General features: G+C 55.1%; 1 protein-coding gene across 9 annotated transcripts in view; it reads right to left on the bottom strand.

Moving 5' to 3' along the window:
* KCNAB2 (potassium voltage-gated channel subfamily A regulatory beta subunit 2) overlaps positions 1-15274 on the bottom strand; it is a 95096-nt gene that overhangs the window by 6230 nt on the left and 73592 nt on the right. For all 9 annotated transcript variants that reach the window (XM_006069615.3, XM_044942919.1, XM_044942916.1 and 6 more), the window contains 8 exons: positions 12754-12833; positions 10125-10169; positions 7994-8038; positions 7163-7206; positions 6096-6182; positions 2265-2350; positions 431-551; positions 97-191 (listed from right to left, as the gene is read on the bottom strand). In XM_006069615.3, coding sequence (XP_006069677.1) covers positions 97-191; positions 431-551; positions 2265-2350; positions 6096-6182; positions 7163-7206; positions 7994-8038; positions 10125-10169; positions 12754-12833 — 603 coding nt within the window. The remainder of the gene's footprint in view (positions 1-96; positions 192-430; positions 552-2264; positions 2351-6095; positions 6183-7162; positions 7207-7993; positions 8039-10124; positions 10170-12753; positions 12834-15274) is intronic.

Here is a 15274-nt window from a genome sequence, read left to right as displayed (position 1 = left end):
AAGGTGTCCAGCACCAAGGTGTCCACCCAAAGGCTCCATCCCTCCAAAATGCCTGTCCCTGCCTATCCCCTCCCCCAGCCCCCGCCGCCAATTCACCTTCAAAGAGGCTCTAGAGTAGGGCGGGATGCCACTGTCGTACTTTCCGGAAACGATGCCGCAGGCCAGAGGGGACCAGGTCATGGCGCCCACTCCTGGGAGAGGAGAGCGGGAGAGGTCAAGCCCAGGGCCCGGAGAAGGAGCAGAGAGACAGGAAAGGAGCGTGGCCGAAGAGAGCAGTGAAGGGAGGGCAGGACGAGGCCGAGCAGCAGGGCGTGAGAGGGGCGGGGCCGGGGCGGAAGGGGGAGGGGCTGGAGAGGGAGATGGGGAATCTGGGGATAAGATTGGAACAGGGCTGGGGAGGGGTGGGGCGAGGCGGGGCGGGGGAACCCACCTATCTTGTGGAAGAGCTCCGGCAGCTGCACCTCTACCTTCTCCCGCTGGAACATGTGGTACTCCGCCTGCTCGCAGATGGGCGGGATCAGGTTGAACTGCCGGGCCACGGAGTAGGCCTCCTGTGGAAGCAAAGAGGGGCACCGATGGTTCCTGCGGGCCAGCGATCTGGGGGCCCTCTTGAGCAGCAGGGAGAAGACACAAAGGCATCTCCAGGAAGTTGGCTGGCCCGCCTGCCCCCTGCCCGCTCCTCTCAGCTTCCCTGGAAGACTGTTAGGCTCCCCCTCCGTGAGCTGAGAACACCGGGTGGGCTGTGGAGCCCCAAGGACAAAGGGATTTGGGGCGAAAGCATGACTCTGTAGTGAGGCTTAGGTTCTGGCACTTACTGGCGGGTGACCTTGGGAAAGGGGCTCACCCTTCTGTGACTCAGCTTCCCCATCTGTCACGTGTTGCCCGCCCTCAGGACAGTGCCTTCTTGTTACTGATTTTATCATTGTCAGTCTAGGGCCTGGACCCGGAATGACAGCAGGGGCAGGAAACGCTAGGTTAGGACGGGGGAGTGGCTGGCATCAGCTCATTTCTGGGACTTGGAGCCCAAGGCCTCCACTCTGCAGACTGGATGGGCATGAGCTCCTGGGGAAGCCCGTCTGCCAGCCTGAGAGGCCCTTTCCCCTTTAGCTTAAGACTCAGCTTTCACATCTGTAAAGTGGGGATGAGATCCTGACACCTCAGTGAGTTCTGCGCTGCATCCAGGCAGCTTCAGAAAAATGCCAAATGATACCAAAGTCATAGACGCCAAAGGCTGATTGATACCACAGGATTCTCGAGTTGTATTCAAGTCGAAGATCCTGCTTAATTTTTTTTTTTTTTGATGAACCAGAAATCTGGAACTCACTAGAGGCGAAGCCCCCCTCTGAGGCATGCCAAGATGTGGGAAATTCTGGGAGGTGGGGCATGGGAAGGGCTGGGATGGGGAGGAGGCCTGGAGCTAAGGGTGAGGGAGTCAGCCTGAGAGCTACTCTGAGAAGACGCAGTCCCCAGGCCTCTGCCCTTCCCCCACCAACCAGCTGTCTGCCTCTGGGGAGCCGCTCTGCCAACCATTCTGGGATACCCCAGGAATATTATAAAACGTCTTTCACCCTCAGCTTCTGATGGCTCCTGTGAAGGAAACAAGGAAGGGTATGCCTTCCTGAAAGTGCAGGTGAGGGAGAAACCTCATGGACTATGAGATGGAAGCTCAGGCTCTGCGCTGCACGGCCTGGGGTACCCATCGTTTGGTGTGAGCCTGGGTGTGTTACTTAACCTCTCTGTGTCTCAGTGGCCACATCTGAGAAGCAGAGTGCCAGCAGCACTTACTCATAGGCTGTGAGGATGAAATGGGAGTTAGTCCGCACGAAGCCGTCAAATCTAATGGCACCTGGAACACTGCAGGAGCTCAGCCTAGTGGCTGGCACGGCCACCACTGCTGGGTGCTGGCTGAGCTCCAGGATCCCTGCTAAGAGCTTCACCTTTGATCTCTCAGATAATCCTCACATAGCCTCATGACAGTAGGTCGTCCTAGCAGTGTTGTTCTACAGGTGGGGAAACCGAAGCTCAGAGAGCCGAAGCCATCGGTCTGGGGCCACACAGTGCTAGGATTCAAGCCCAGAGCCCTGTCTGCAAAGTCTGCAGACATCACTGCCACAAGTCACCATACCGTCCCTCCCCTTAGTACCCAGCAGTCTATGCGTCAGGGACCAACGGCACCGAACCTGCCAGAGCCCCAGGGTCATCACCCATGGAGCGGGGCCGGGAGCCCAGCCCCTGGACGCACACACACCAAGAGGTCACATTACCATGATCTCCATGGAGCTCCAACGCGATGTGCCCCAGTACATGGCCATCCCCTGGTTAATGACGTGAGTCATGGCACGCACCGTCTCTGTCACGAGAGAAGGGGAAACTGCAGGTTGGGGGGATGGCCGAGGGCACAGGGCCCCGCCTGGGGACATTCTGCAAAAAAAAAAAAAAAAAAGGCCAGGAGCAGGGAGAGGATGCTGCCAGGACAGCTTGTAAGCAGTGTGCTTCCTGGCTCCAGAGGTGTGGGTGGCTGGGGTTTTCTGGGATGACAGAAAAAAGTGAGCTGTTATCCAAGAAGCTGATCTTGAAAACAGTGTCCCCAAATAGTTACAGGCCTTATGGAATGTTTGAAAATATGGGTTATGGATGGATTGAAATGTTTCTATGGCAGATTAGAGGGATGAAGGAGAGGTGAGATCAAAGAATGTGACTCTAGACTCTAGAATGGGGGGCATTCTCTAGTTTGGGAAAGATTTGGGGACCCTTATTGCTCAGGAAAAACCAGATAAACAAATTAAGGTTATGATCAGATTGACAGGCAGCAACAGGAAATAAACTCAATTTTTGCCTTCTCTAGTATTCTGAAAGCGTTAGTCGCTCAGTTATGTCCAACTCTTTGCGACTCTATTCACTGTAGCCTGCCAAGCTCCTCCGTCCACGGGATTCTCCAGGCAAGAATACTGGAGTATGTTGCCATTCCCTTCTCCAGGGGATCTTCCTGGCTCAGGATAGAAGCTGGGTCTCCTGCATTGCAGGCAGATTCTTTACTGTCTGAGCCACCTACTGGGGCTACTCCAGACTGTCATTGGGATCTGGAGAACTGAATGTAGAGGTAATAACAGTGTCTGTCCCAACAAAGGGCAGGGTAGGGCAGTAGGGCGGAGTTCCTCTCATGTCCAAGAGAGCCAGCGGTAAACATGGAAAGCCCCCTGCGGACCATGCCCTGGATTCTCAAACCAGTCAGTATCCAGCAAGGGACCCTCTCCCCATCTCCACTGTGACAGACTTTTCTTCAGTTCAAAAGAAGTTTTTCTGAGAAATAAAAATCTGCCACAGTCACCCCTAGGCTGCTTCAGCCCCAGGGGGATACTGTGGTCTTTACAACTGAACTTGGCCTTAAGGAGCAGTGTCTGTTTTGGGAAACATTCATTCTTCAGCTGAACTTCTGGGGCTCTTTGAAAATCCCATCTCTCCTGAAGTGGCCACTGATGTCGGGAAGCAGAGGCCCCTCAAAACGGCACGGGTGGAAGGAAGGAAGACAGGAGGATGCAGGTCCTTTCTGAGCTCCACCTTGGAAGGCCCCAGGCCACGGGGACAGTCTCTGGCAGAGTGGTACCTCTCTTTTGGGGTGTCTCTTCCACCCATTCTCGATCCCTGAGTGTCTCTTTGCCAAGGTCCCCCTTTTCAGTAGAAAACTAATGTAGCTGGGACTTCTGGGGTGGTGGTCTTGGTGGCCTTGCCCAGGACCCCTGAAAAATTATACCTCAGCTTCCAGGTCTGTACGCCAAGTCCTGCCCTCTCCTTCCTTCCAAGGTTGGGGACTGAGTTCCTCTCCACCCATCCCAGGGAGGGAGTCTGGCAGGGAAGCCCCCTACCCGTGGGCTATAAGCAGGGCACCACTTTAATGGCCAAGACTATTCGACATGAAGAGCAGCACTTGGTTGCAAGGTTGAGGGTCCCAGGAAGGCACCTGCCCACATTCGAGCCCTGTGCCCAGGCTGCTAGCCCGGCCGTCCTCATCGGGTTCTTTAGAAACAGCCTTGGGGGGACCTGTGACCATGCAGTGTGACCACCCAAGTCTTCAGCCAAGGCTCAGGCCCACATGCTGGAGTAGGGGAAGCAGACGACACCCCGTTCGCCAGCCTGGCTTCCTCGAGCACAGCTCTCTCCCTTCCATGCAGAGAGAGGGTCCAGCGGGAGCCCGGGGGCCAGGGTGGTGTGCGAGCCTACGGCTGGCCTGGGAGGGAAGGGGTCCTGCGCGAACGCTGCTGGGTACCTTGAGGGTCCAGGTCCTTGGCAGGCTGGGCATGCAGCCTGTGCACAGGAGCATCGCCGTTGTGCTTCTGCCTAAGCTGGGTGTCATGACACCAGAAACAGGGACAATTAGGGATGACTGTCTACCTCAATATTTAATGCTGTTGAATAGAAGCGGGAGGACCAAATCCTTCCAGCTGCTGCCAAAACCCAGGGCATCGCCTGCTGTGTCACAAATAATACATGGGAGGGGTCGGGTGGCAGTGCCAGCTGGCAGGCGGGAGCCCTTCCATTGTGGAATGCAGTCCAGCTTCCAGGGAGACCAAGATGTGCCCTTGGTGTGGGGGCACCCAGGGTCCTTTAGTTTAGGGCAGGGCAGAGACCACTGCCTGGCCAGAGGCTACCCCAGGTCTCAGAGTATCCCCAGCTCATGTAGGTATTCTTCAGGAGAAAAATGATCACATTTCAATGGCGAGCTCTGACTGCATAGCATGGGGTGAGAGTGACAGGTGGCCCAGCCTGCCCAGGGTGGAAATGGGGCAGCTGGTGGCTGGTCCTTTTGCTTTGGATTGAGGTGGGGGCTTAGCAAAGTGGACTATGGAGAAGATACAACCTGCTGGGGGCCAATATTCTGGGGTCCCCGATGTGTTCACTTCTGTGGAAACCCGGTCTCCCCAGCCCTCTCCCAGACCATCCGGGGTCAAGGTGTCAGGCGCTGATCACAGCATCCCCAAATCAAGAGGAAGCCCCCTTGGGTCATGGATCATGGCGATGCAAGGCGGGGCGAGGAGGGGGCGTGCATGCATGGGAGGGAGGATGGGAGGAAAGAGTGACAGCATGGATGGGGATGGGAGGGGGTGGCGGGGGTCTGCTCCGCTTTGCTTTTCTTCACTTGCAAGATGTTCCCATAAGGCACTTATTTCTCCTTTGTGCATTTTATGGAGAAGTTGTATCATGGGGGCGGGAAGAGAGTTGTGTAAATAAAAACACTGTCTCATAAAATGCAACTCGGACACAGAGGTCAGTGGTCAGGCCGAGGGTACTGTGTACCTTCTATGATGAAAGTCCTTGACTTGGAGGAACTAAATGGATCCCCTGGTGATAAAAGAAAGATCGAAAGAGACCAGAGTTCACAGCTGTGGGAATGCTGAGGGGCGCAGTCTGACAAAGGGCATGGGGATGCAGGCTCAAATCACTTTTTGCACACTACTGGTTTGGATAACACACACACAGACACACACACACACATATATATACACATGCATGGGTACATGGTATATATACAAACAAATGAAGAAACAGTAACTTGAATGTAACTGAATTTTCCAAGACCCTGAAGCAGCGAAGCACAGATGAGAAGATGCCCAAAGCAGAGAGCTGGAGGAGATAGGAGGGGCTGAGACTACAGGAGTCAAAAAATAAATAAGCGTCCGAGAAACCAAAACTGCTTTTCAAAGCATTGCACGTTTCTTTTCCTCCTCTAAGTAATAGTTTATTTCCCAGAGCAAAAGGCCCCTAAAACCTCCCAATAGAATGTGGATGGTGACTGAAAGAATTGAAAAGAATGCAGCAAGGAGTCATGGGATCATGACTTTAGCTAACACAGCATGCGTTCAAGCCCAGGATGGGGCGGGGACCTGGAGCAAGGATGGGACTCAGCCTGGAGGTGCTGGGGGCAGCTGGGGGAATGATCAGAGGCTGAGTTCCCCACACTGGGTAGGCCCCACCTCCCACCCCACTAGGCTTGGGTGCCCAGCGGGCCCTGGGATGGTGCCATCAGAGCCTCAGGTTCAAAACCTTCTGCCCTTTCTGGAACCACGATGTCCGGCCAGGTGCTTCCAAGGAGAACATACCTTCCATGGGTGTGTTGGGGTCCGGGCGGTTGGCAAACACCACATCCACATACTCCAACTGCAGCCGCTCCAGGGAAGCTTTCAGACCTGTGTGGGGGAGGAGCAGGGGGAGGGCGGGGGTGCGTTACAATCTTCACAGACATTCCTGGGCTCTCACCCATGAGCAAGAGGTGAAAGGGACAAGGCAGTCCCCGGGACCTGTGGACGGCGGGGTGCACATGTGGGCACAGGCCATTGAGATTGCGAACAGCCATGAGAGAAGAGGTGGCACACCCCAAAAAGAGGGGGGTGGGGTCCACAGGCCACATGTCCTGTGACCAAATGGAGGGGACCCCCCTAGAGCGGCCCGGGAGGGAACTGGGAGGAGCTAGGCCACCCGACACGGAGTGGATCGTCCATGGCATGGAAGGCCAGTGGGGCCCACTGAGCACTTGGCAGCAGCTCAGAATGGAGCTGCAGAGCCAGAGTGCAGGGCTGGGCGCCAGAGCAGGGCAGGGTAGGCAGCAAGTCCTCCTAATCATTTTATTTTTAATGGAGTGACTGTATTACTTCGACAAAATTAACATGGGTGAAAAGGCACTGAGACAATAACAACTGGGACACGTGAGGCATTCCAGCCCACTCCCCACCCCTGTGCGGGACTCCCGTGTGCTGAGCCCCAGGCTGAGTCCGACACGCAGGACCTCGCTGGGGTCCTCCCTGATTCCTGTAACACCAGAGGTGGGCATTATTCCCCTGCGTTTAACAGATGCTGCCACAGAGGTCTGGGGAAAAAATGTCCCTTGCTCAAGGTCGCCCAGTGGGCACAGGGCCCAGCCTCGGTTGAAACCCAGGCCTGTCTGTGTCTTCCCAGGGTCACGTGAGCCCCACCCACTCCTACCCCTGCCCCTCTCTCGTGACCCAGAGGGACCACCCCGTGTGAGCCTGGGTGGACCAGGGTTCGGGCTGTCCCTAGAGCTCCAGGCCTGTAGCATGGATGGGGCCGGGGCACAGTGGTTTCTTCACTTTTGCATCCACAGGAGGATGCCGAGGGTTTGGGGGCATCCTAAGGCCCGCCCCCTCCTCACCTTCTATTATGTGCTTCCTGGAAAGGCCCCTCTCCGTCTCGGCTCTGAAAAACAGGCGACAGTGCGTGCAGTGTTTCGAGCGGTTTTCGGGGAAGATGTTTATGATGCAATGTTAGGTGAAAAAAGTAGGTCAGTGCGTGCCACTTGGAGTCTGATTCCACTTTGGGGATAAAACCACAAGGCTATGAGGATCGGCTTGTGTGGAGAAGCTGTGGCAGAGCCAGGCTGCCCTCGATCCCGGCTGCCCTGGATATGGTGGGGCTCAGTGAGGGGCGGGGGTGTCTGCTTTTCAATTTGCCCTCTCTCTGACTTGAATTTTTCAAAACTTAAAATGAATCATATTTCTAATTCCTATGAAGCCTATTTTGTCCAGCCACGGAGAAACTATGGGGCCAGATTCCCGGAAGACAGCAAGGGTGGTCTGTGGCCCAGGGTAAATGGAGTGAACAGGACAGTTTAGGAATTTTCTGCTTTTTCCAGAATTTTTAGGCAGTGACCTTGGTAATCACAAACAAACAAAACCACAAAAGTAAAAATAAAAGGGAAGCAAGGATTGAGCACAAGGCAACTCAGCAAAAGCTGCTTTTCTGGAACTTGGGGTCCCTCAACAGGGATGGCACGAGCCAAGGAAGATGGCCACACACACACCACCCTGTACCCTGCTTCCTGCTCCAGGAGATAGGAAAGCGTGCTGCCCAGGTGCTGAGGCTGGTGTGTCCAGGACGGACCCCAGGCAGCCTCCGTTCCTCCAGGATGACTGCCCCCTGCCCACCCACAGGGGTCTCCGCAGACCTGGCCCCTTGCCAGGGGGTTGCCTGTGGCTGTACCTACTTTCCTCCCCAGAAGATCTTGGTGGTGATGACGAGGCTGGATCGTCTGTGGAACAAGAGAAGGAGGGCTGTTCCTGGGTGCAACCCCTTGGGGTCTTCCCTCCCCGACCCATCCCACTGTCTTCAGCCCTTACCCAGGAGTCCTAAACCCTCTCACCTGGGAGCACAGGGTGTGAAACAGGGTGCTTCTCTATCACTCAGTGTTTGGGGTGTTCCTAGCCCGGGGGCCTGGATCGAGCCAGGAGAAAACCTATAGACATGATTAACTATGTGGATGCAACTAACTAACCGTGGAACCAGGGCTGGGCGGTGAGGGGCCGGGTGGAGATGGAGTCTAGTGTGACTGGAGCCTGGAGCCTAGAGGAGGGGGCACGTTTGGGAGCGGGGGAGGGTCCAGGGAACAGAAGGCTGCCGCTCTGTGGGGACTCAGAGGAGGTCAAGTGTCAGGACTGGCCGGGGCTTGGAGGGCTCTGGTGAGGATGGAGTGAGATAAGGGACTACCCGGTATGGCTGTTTTCTACTAGCTGAGGCAGCATTTCAGAAAAGCTGTGTGGGACAGCCTTGGGGAGCATCGTGGGTGCCACCAGGCTGACCCGAGAGATAGGCAGGTGATGCTCCTGGGAGCTCAGACTTGGGTGGCTGACAGCCTGGGGGAAAGGAATGGATTCAGGTCTCCCGCCGCAAATCCACAAGAGGCAATGCTGACATCTGTTACTTTGTCTTGGAGGGACAGGTGGGTGGGGTGATGATGGCTCCTCCTATCCACATTTGACCTTGACCATTCCCAAGGGATGCGAGGGCAATGCCCCTGTGGTTGTGTTTTCTTCCCATGAGGGTGGGAGGGGGTGCAGTTTACTGCTCAGGAAACAGCTCCTCAAAGCCAGGGGCTCTGGCTGCTGCCAGTATCACCTTCAGGCAGGTGGGATGACCTGGTAGGCATCTCCTCGTGTGTTTACCTAAGACACCATCGGGACTCACTCATACCTGTAGTTTCTTTTACTTACAGAGTGACCTGGGATTTATTTGGGGATCAGTTAGAGCCATGAAGAAACAACCTGGGTTGGGTCAAGAGGAGGGTGTCAGTCATCCAGGCCCCAGGGGCTGGTGGAGACTCTGAGTGTGTGCACCAGGGGAGGGCGTGGAGGACACCTGAGTGTGTGTACCAGGGGAGGGGGCTGGGGGAGACTCTGAGTGTGTGCACCAGGGGAGGGCGTGGAGGACACCTGAGTGTGTGTACCAGGGGAGGGCGTGGAGGACACCTGAGTGTGTGCACCAGGGGACGGGATAGGGGACACTTGAGTGTGTGTACCAGAGGAGGGTGTGGGGGACACCTGAGTGTGTGCACCAGAGGAGGGTGTGGGGGACACCTGAGTGTGTGCACCAGGGGACGGGATAGGGGACACTTGAGTGTGTGCACCAGAGGAGAGTGTGGGGGACACCTGAGTGTGTGTACCAGGGGACGGGATAGGGGACACTTGAGTGTGTGTACCAGAGGAGGGTGTGGGGGACACCTGAGTGTGTGCACCAGGGGACGGGATAGGGGACACTTGAGTGTGTGTACCAGAGGAGGGTGTGGGGGACACCTGAGTGTGTGCACCAGGGGAGGGGATGGAGGGGTTTGGTGGAGGTAGGGGAGGCCCAGCCTTATAACTGCTTCTGACTTTGCTGAAAATGAAGACACACAGGCCACAAGTGGCCCCAAAGTGCAGTCAAGTGCTCAGCCTGGCCTGACCCCAGATGCGTGGGAAACTCTGCGTCAAGCCAGATGGAGGCTCCTGACCCCCAGGCTCAGGCCCTGGCTCCCTGAGGGTGGCCACCCATGCTGTCAACGCTGGCTCCCCTTGCAGGAAGCACAGGGACTGCCTCTATTCTGGGACATTCTCCCCTTCCCAGCAAGAACAATGCTGGGACCACCAGGTCTTAGAAAGCCAGGCTGGCTGCATAGGGCCATGAGGCCAACAGTGGGCACTCTGCCGGCAAATAGGAAGAAACAGCCATGGGATCCTGCCCACCCCGCCCGGGGCCCCTAGAGCAGGCCTCTTCCCTTCCTGCAGCCTTCTCCAACCTTCTCCCTGTGCGTGTGTGCATGCATTGCCCTGGAGCTGAAGCATGTGAGCAGAGGAATTAATTACCTCCATCCCTTCTTCTTGATGATGTTTCCTAACACCACTTCAGCTCTGCAGAAAAGACCGAGACATGGGGACTTCATTACTGGGTAACAGAAACCCCAAGCCGCACCCCACCTTGCTCATCAGCCACAGGGTCCCCTGGGTGAAAACACCACCCGGCCCAGGGCTGCTAATGTCTGCGTTGGCCCGGGCTGTTCATTCCAGAGTGAGGAGAGCACCTGGGAGCAGCGGGGGCTGCTCCCCATGGGGGTGGCCACAGCCATGTGACACTGTCCCAGCACAGTGGCTCCAGCTCCCACAGAGAAGGGAGGAGCGACGTCCTGCTCGGAAAGACCAGCAGCGGCCGCTTCCCTGGCCCCTCGGAAATTCACCAGGGAAAACGCTTGGCAACATTACATGGGCGAAGTTTCCAACAAGTGTGTTTTTTTTTAAAAAAAACATAGCTTATTCACCGAGCACATTCTCTGTTTGCAGAGACAATCAACAAGTACTCAGGGCTGACTTTCCAGCAGAGTGTGTTCGTGTTTGTGTGTGCCCATGAGTGTGTGTGCATGTCCACGAGTGTGTTTGTGTGTGTCCACAAGTGTGGGTGTGTCCACAAGTGTGGGTGTGTGCATCCACGAGTGTGAGTGTGTTGAATGTGGGCGTGTGTCCATGAGTTGCGGGGGTGTGCACCCATGAGTGTGTGCACTGAGTGTGGGTGTGTGTCCCTCTCATTTCTTGCTTTTTTAACAATAGAGAGATGGATGCCATGCTGACCGCTGTCTGGTCTGCTTGGTGTCACTCTGGGCCCTGTACCAAACTCGTGTCAGCCAGGGTCATGCGCTGACCATTCCAGCCGTGTTTGGCACTGCAGCACTGGATTAACTTTGAAGAACTTTCTGCTCGTGGCAAAATGTTTCTGAGCAAAAAACAACAGATGGAGAATGATCCATACCCAGTGCTCCATTCCAATTATAACAGCGCCTGAGTCATCCACTCAGAAATCATGGGCTCTAATTTGCAAGCTGTTTAGCATCTATTCTGAAGGCTCTTCATTTATGGTCAAGATGCACAGAAAGTCACTCAGCCCCGAGCCTCTTTCCTTTCATTCCTGGGTCTCTCCTTGGTGGGACAAAAGATTAGGAAAGAAGGAAGGAGATGGGCAGCAGGCAGAGGTCCTGGGGCTATAGGAGCTGCAGGCAGTGACAACTGAAGCCTGTTGCTTTCAGCTTTGAATTCTGCTGGCCGCGAATTTGGTAAGCCTGGCCTCTGTCCAGTGGGGGTGCAGAAATCCTGCAGCTCTCTGGGAAGTGCCCAGAGCATGAGAAACAGGGGGACTCAGTAAGATGGGCGCTTGGCACTCTGGTTAGAAGAGGGACTCAGTGTGCTGGCCTGCGATGCCGCCCTGGGTGTCCAGTTAGGCTGAGGGGAGTGAAGACAATGCCTCGAGGAGTGTGGCTGCCATGAAAGGGGGTGTGCGGGACTTGGACACAGGGCCATCTGGAGCTGGGGGAGGCTGTGGGGAGCTGTTGCTCTCACACTCTCGTGGGCAGCAAAGCCAAGGCAGGCGCAGGGCCAGGGAACAAGCTGGGGTGCTTGGGACGGGGGACGCCTCTGGACTTGGCATCTGCATCTGGCTTTTCCACCTCTGACCCTTCAGCTTAGCTCATCTGTCTGGAAAGCGTTTCACTCTGCTTGAAAGCTGTTGCCAGTGCAGAGGGGTTGGGGGGTGGCAGCAACAGGGGACAGAGGGCCACTGATGGGGACTGGAGGAGACTCAGGAAGGGGGTCCCAGCAGAGGCCCTTGGGGACGTGAGACGCTCGGCCCCTGGGCTAGGACTTGAGCAAAGGCTGAGCTGGGGTCCTGATTCTTGGTCCTCTGGACTCTATCCTGGGCTGCAGGTAATAACCCGGAGCCCAAGAGGCAGGTGCTGGCCCCAAGGCCATGGCACACGACGGGCCAGGCTGAGTGGCTCAGCTGATGGGAACTTGGCTCGCCCTAGGCAGCAGGGGGCCAGAGGGAGGATGGAGAGCGAGCCAACAAATGATTTCACAAACAAAAGCTGACTTTTGGAAACCCAATGCAGGAGAGTGGATGATTTGATTACAGGCCAGTCTTTAAAACTGAAGCCAGAGGCCTTGGCTGAAGAGTGCTTTTACATAATTGAGTAGGAAAGTTCATTGCCAAGATGGGAAGCGCTTCCTACAGCGCTGGGCTTGGCTCAGCAGACCCCACTCTCCCCGGTTCCTGAGGGGCCCTGCGTTCCCTGCAGCCCTAATTGCGCCATTAAGATGTGAGAGTGCCAGGCATGCGGGGCTGGCTGCAGGTCGCGGGCGCAGCAGGAGAGCCGGAACTACAGCTTAATCATGCTCTCGCCCAGCGTGGCATCTTGGGCACCAGAGGGGCTGTGGTCAGCTCACTGCTTGAACACACGTGAGTTTGGCAAGTCACCGAGTGCTCTGTGATTCTGACCCCATGAAAACAACACCTCCTCCAGCCGTTTAGAGTTTGGAAGAGCACGCAGGGAGTGGGAGGTGCAAACTGTCTTGGGAACGAAGAGCATGTCCCGGGAGCAACAGAGGCTCCGGCTCTTCCCCAGGAAGCCATGGTTGGCCCGCACTGCTTTTTCCCGTGAGAAAAGGAACGTACTTGCCCGCCGCGTAGACTTCTGCGGTATCGAAGAGGTTGATGCCATTGTCGTAGGCCAAGGTCATTAGCTGCTCTGCCATCTGAAATGAGAAAATCCGGGTTACTCACAGGCAGCACTGTCTTGCCAACCCAGGCGGAGTGGGGCCTGGAGGCTCAGAGCTGAACCTTGAGGTCTGGGGAGGTCCTCTGAGTGCCCAGGCCCTGTCCCTGTGTTCCCACGTCCTCTCCTGCCGCAGGGCGAATGTGGAAGCAGCTCAGCCACAGACCCACAAAGAAAGAAGCCAGGATGAATGAAGAAACAGCCTCTGGACTGTGAATATCTTTTTCTTTTTTTTCGGCTTCCCACGGAGAAGGCAATGGCAACCCACTCCAGTACTCTTAACTGGAAAATCCCATGGACAGAGGAGCCTGGTAGGCTGCAGTCCATGGGGTCGCTAAGAGTCAGATACGACTGAGCGACTTCACTTTCACTTTTCACTTTCATGCATTGGAGAAGGAAATGGCAAACCACTCCAGTGTTCTTGCCTGGAGAATCCCAGGGACGGGGGAGCCTGGTGGGCTGCTGTCTATGGGGTTGCACAGAGTTGGACATGACTGAAGCGACTTAGCAGCAGCAGCAGCAGCAGCAGCAGTAGGCTTCCCAGGTGGCACTAGCGGTAAAGAAACCATCTGCCTATGCAGGAGATATAAGAGGTGCAGGTTCGATTCCTGGGTAGGGAAGGTCCCCTGGAGGAGGGCATGCCAACTTACTCCAGTATTCTTGCTTGGAGAATCCCATGGACAGAGGAGCCTGGCGGGCTACAGTCCATAGGGTTGCAAAGAGCTGGACGTGACTGAAACAACGTGGCAAGCACACGACAAATGAGATCTCAGTTCCCTGACCAGGAATTGAACCCGTGCTCTCTGCAGTGGAAGTGTGGAGTCTTAACTACTGGACCACCAGGGAAATCCCATGGACTGTGAATTTCTTGTGAGCAGGGACCCTGCCTGTTGGGTCATCATGGGGCTTAGCACCTGTACTGAGTTGAATCCTGTCCCCCAAATTCACATCCACATAGACTCTCAGAATGTGACCTTGTTTGCCAGTGGGGTTTTTGCACATGTGATCAGTTCAGATGAGGTCACACTGCATTACGGTGAGTCCTACATCCGACATGAGTGGTGTCTTTATATGAATAGATGCAGACACACAGGGAGGAGGCCGTGTGAAGATGGAGGCAGAGGTTAGGGTAAAGGGTCTACAGTTCAAGGAATGCCAAGAATGGCCAACCTCCAGCAGATGTGGGGGACAGGAATGGAATTCCTTCAGAGCCTTGGAGGCACCGCGGCCCTGCGGACACCTTGACTTTGGACTTCTGGCCTCCAGAACTGTGAAGAAATTTCCGTTGTTTTACACCACCCAGTTTGTGGGACTTTGTTCCGACTGTCCTGGGAAATCAACACAGACCACAACAGGGGCATGATAAAAGCTGATCCTTGGCAGTATCAGTTCAGTTCAGTTGCTTAGTCATATCTGACTCTTTGTGACCCCATGGACTACAGCATGCTAGGCTTACCTGTCATCACCAACTCCAGGAGCTTGCTCGAACTCATGTCCATTGAGTTGGTGATGCTATCCAACCATCTCATCCTCTGTTGTCCCCTTCTCCTCCCACCTTCAATCTTTCCCAGCATCAGGGTCTTTCCTAAAGAGTCAGTTCTTTGCATCATGTGGCCAAAGTACTGGAGCTTCAGCTTCAGCATCAGTCCTTCCAATGAATATTCAGGATTGATTTCCTTTAGGATTGACTGGTTTGATCTTTTTGTAGTCCAAGGGACTCTCCAGAGTCTTCTCCAACACCACAGTTCAAAAGCATCAGTTCTTCGGTGCTCAGCTTTCTTTATGGTCCAACTCTCACATCCATACATGACCTTGACTACTGGAAAAACCATAGCCCTGGTAGCTCAGCTGGTAAAGAATCCTCCTGCAATGCAGGAGACCCTGGTTTGATTCCTGGGTCAGGAAGATGCCCTGGAGAAGGGATAGGCTACCCACTCCAGTATTCTTGGATTTCCCTGGTGGCTCAGCTGGTAAAGAATCTGCCTGCAATGCAGGAGACCTGGGTTCGATCCCTGGGTTGGGAAGATCCCCTGGAGAAGGGAACAGCTATCCACTCCAATATTCTGGCCTGGAGAATTCCATGGACTGTACAAAACATGGGGTTGCAAAGAGCTGGACATGACTGAGTGACTTTCATTTGACGAGACCGACCTTTGTCAGCAAAGTAATGTCTCTGATTTTTAATATGCTGTCTAGGCTGGCCGTAGCTTTTACTTCAAGGTGCAAGCGTCTTTTAATTTCATGGCTGCAGTCACCATCTGCAGTGATTTTGGAACCCAAGAAAATAAAGCCTGTCACTGTTTCCTTTGTTTCCCCATCTATTTGCCATGAAGTGATGGGACCAGATGCAAACTACAGCTAGAATGTTTCTGTGAGATCAAATCCCTCGAATTCTTCCCAGCAACTGCAGGGGGTGAAGTG

This window comes from Bubalus bubalis, chromosome 5, assembly GCF_019923935.1.
Source record: "Bubalus bubalis isolate 160015118507 breed Murrah chromosome 5, NDDB_SH_1, whole genome shotgun sequence".
In the NCBI taxonomy this organism is placed as follows: domain Eukaryota; kingdom Metazoa; phylum Chordata; class Mammalia; order Artiodactyla; family Bovidae; genus Bubalus; species Bubalus bubalis.
Note: the sequence above shows the minus strand (reverse complement) of the source record. Positions and strands in the feature narration are given on the sequence as shown.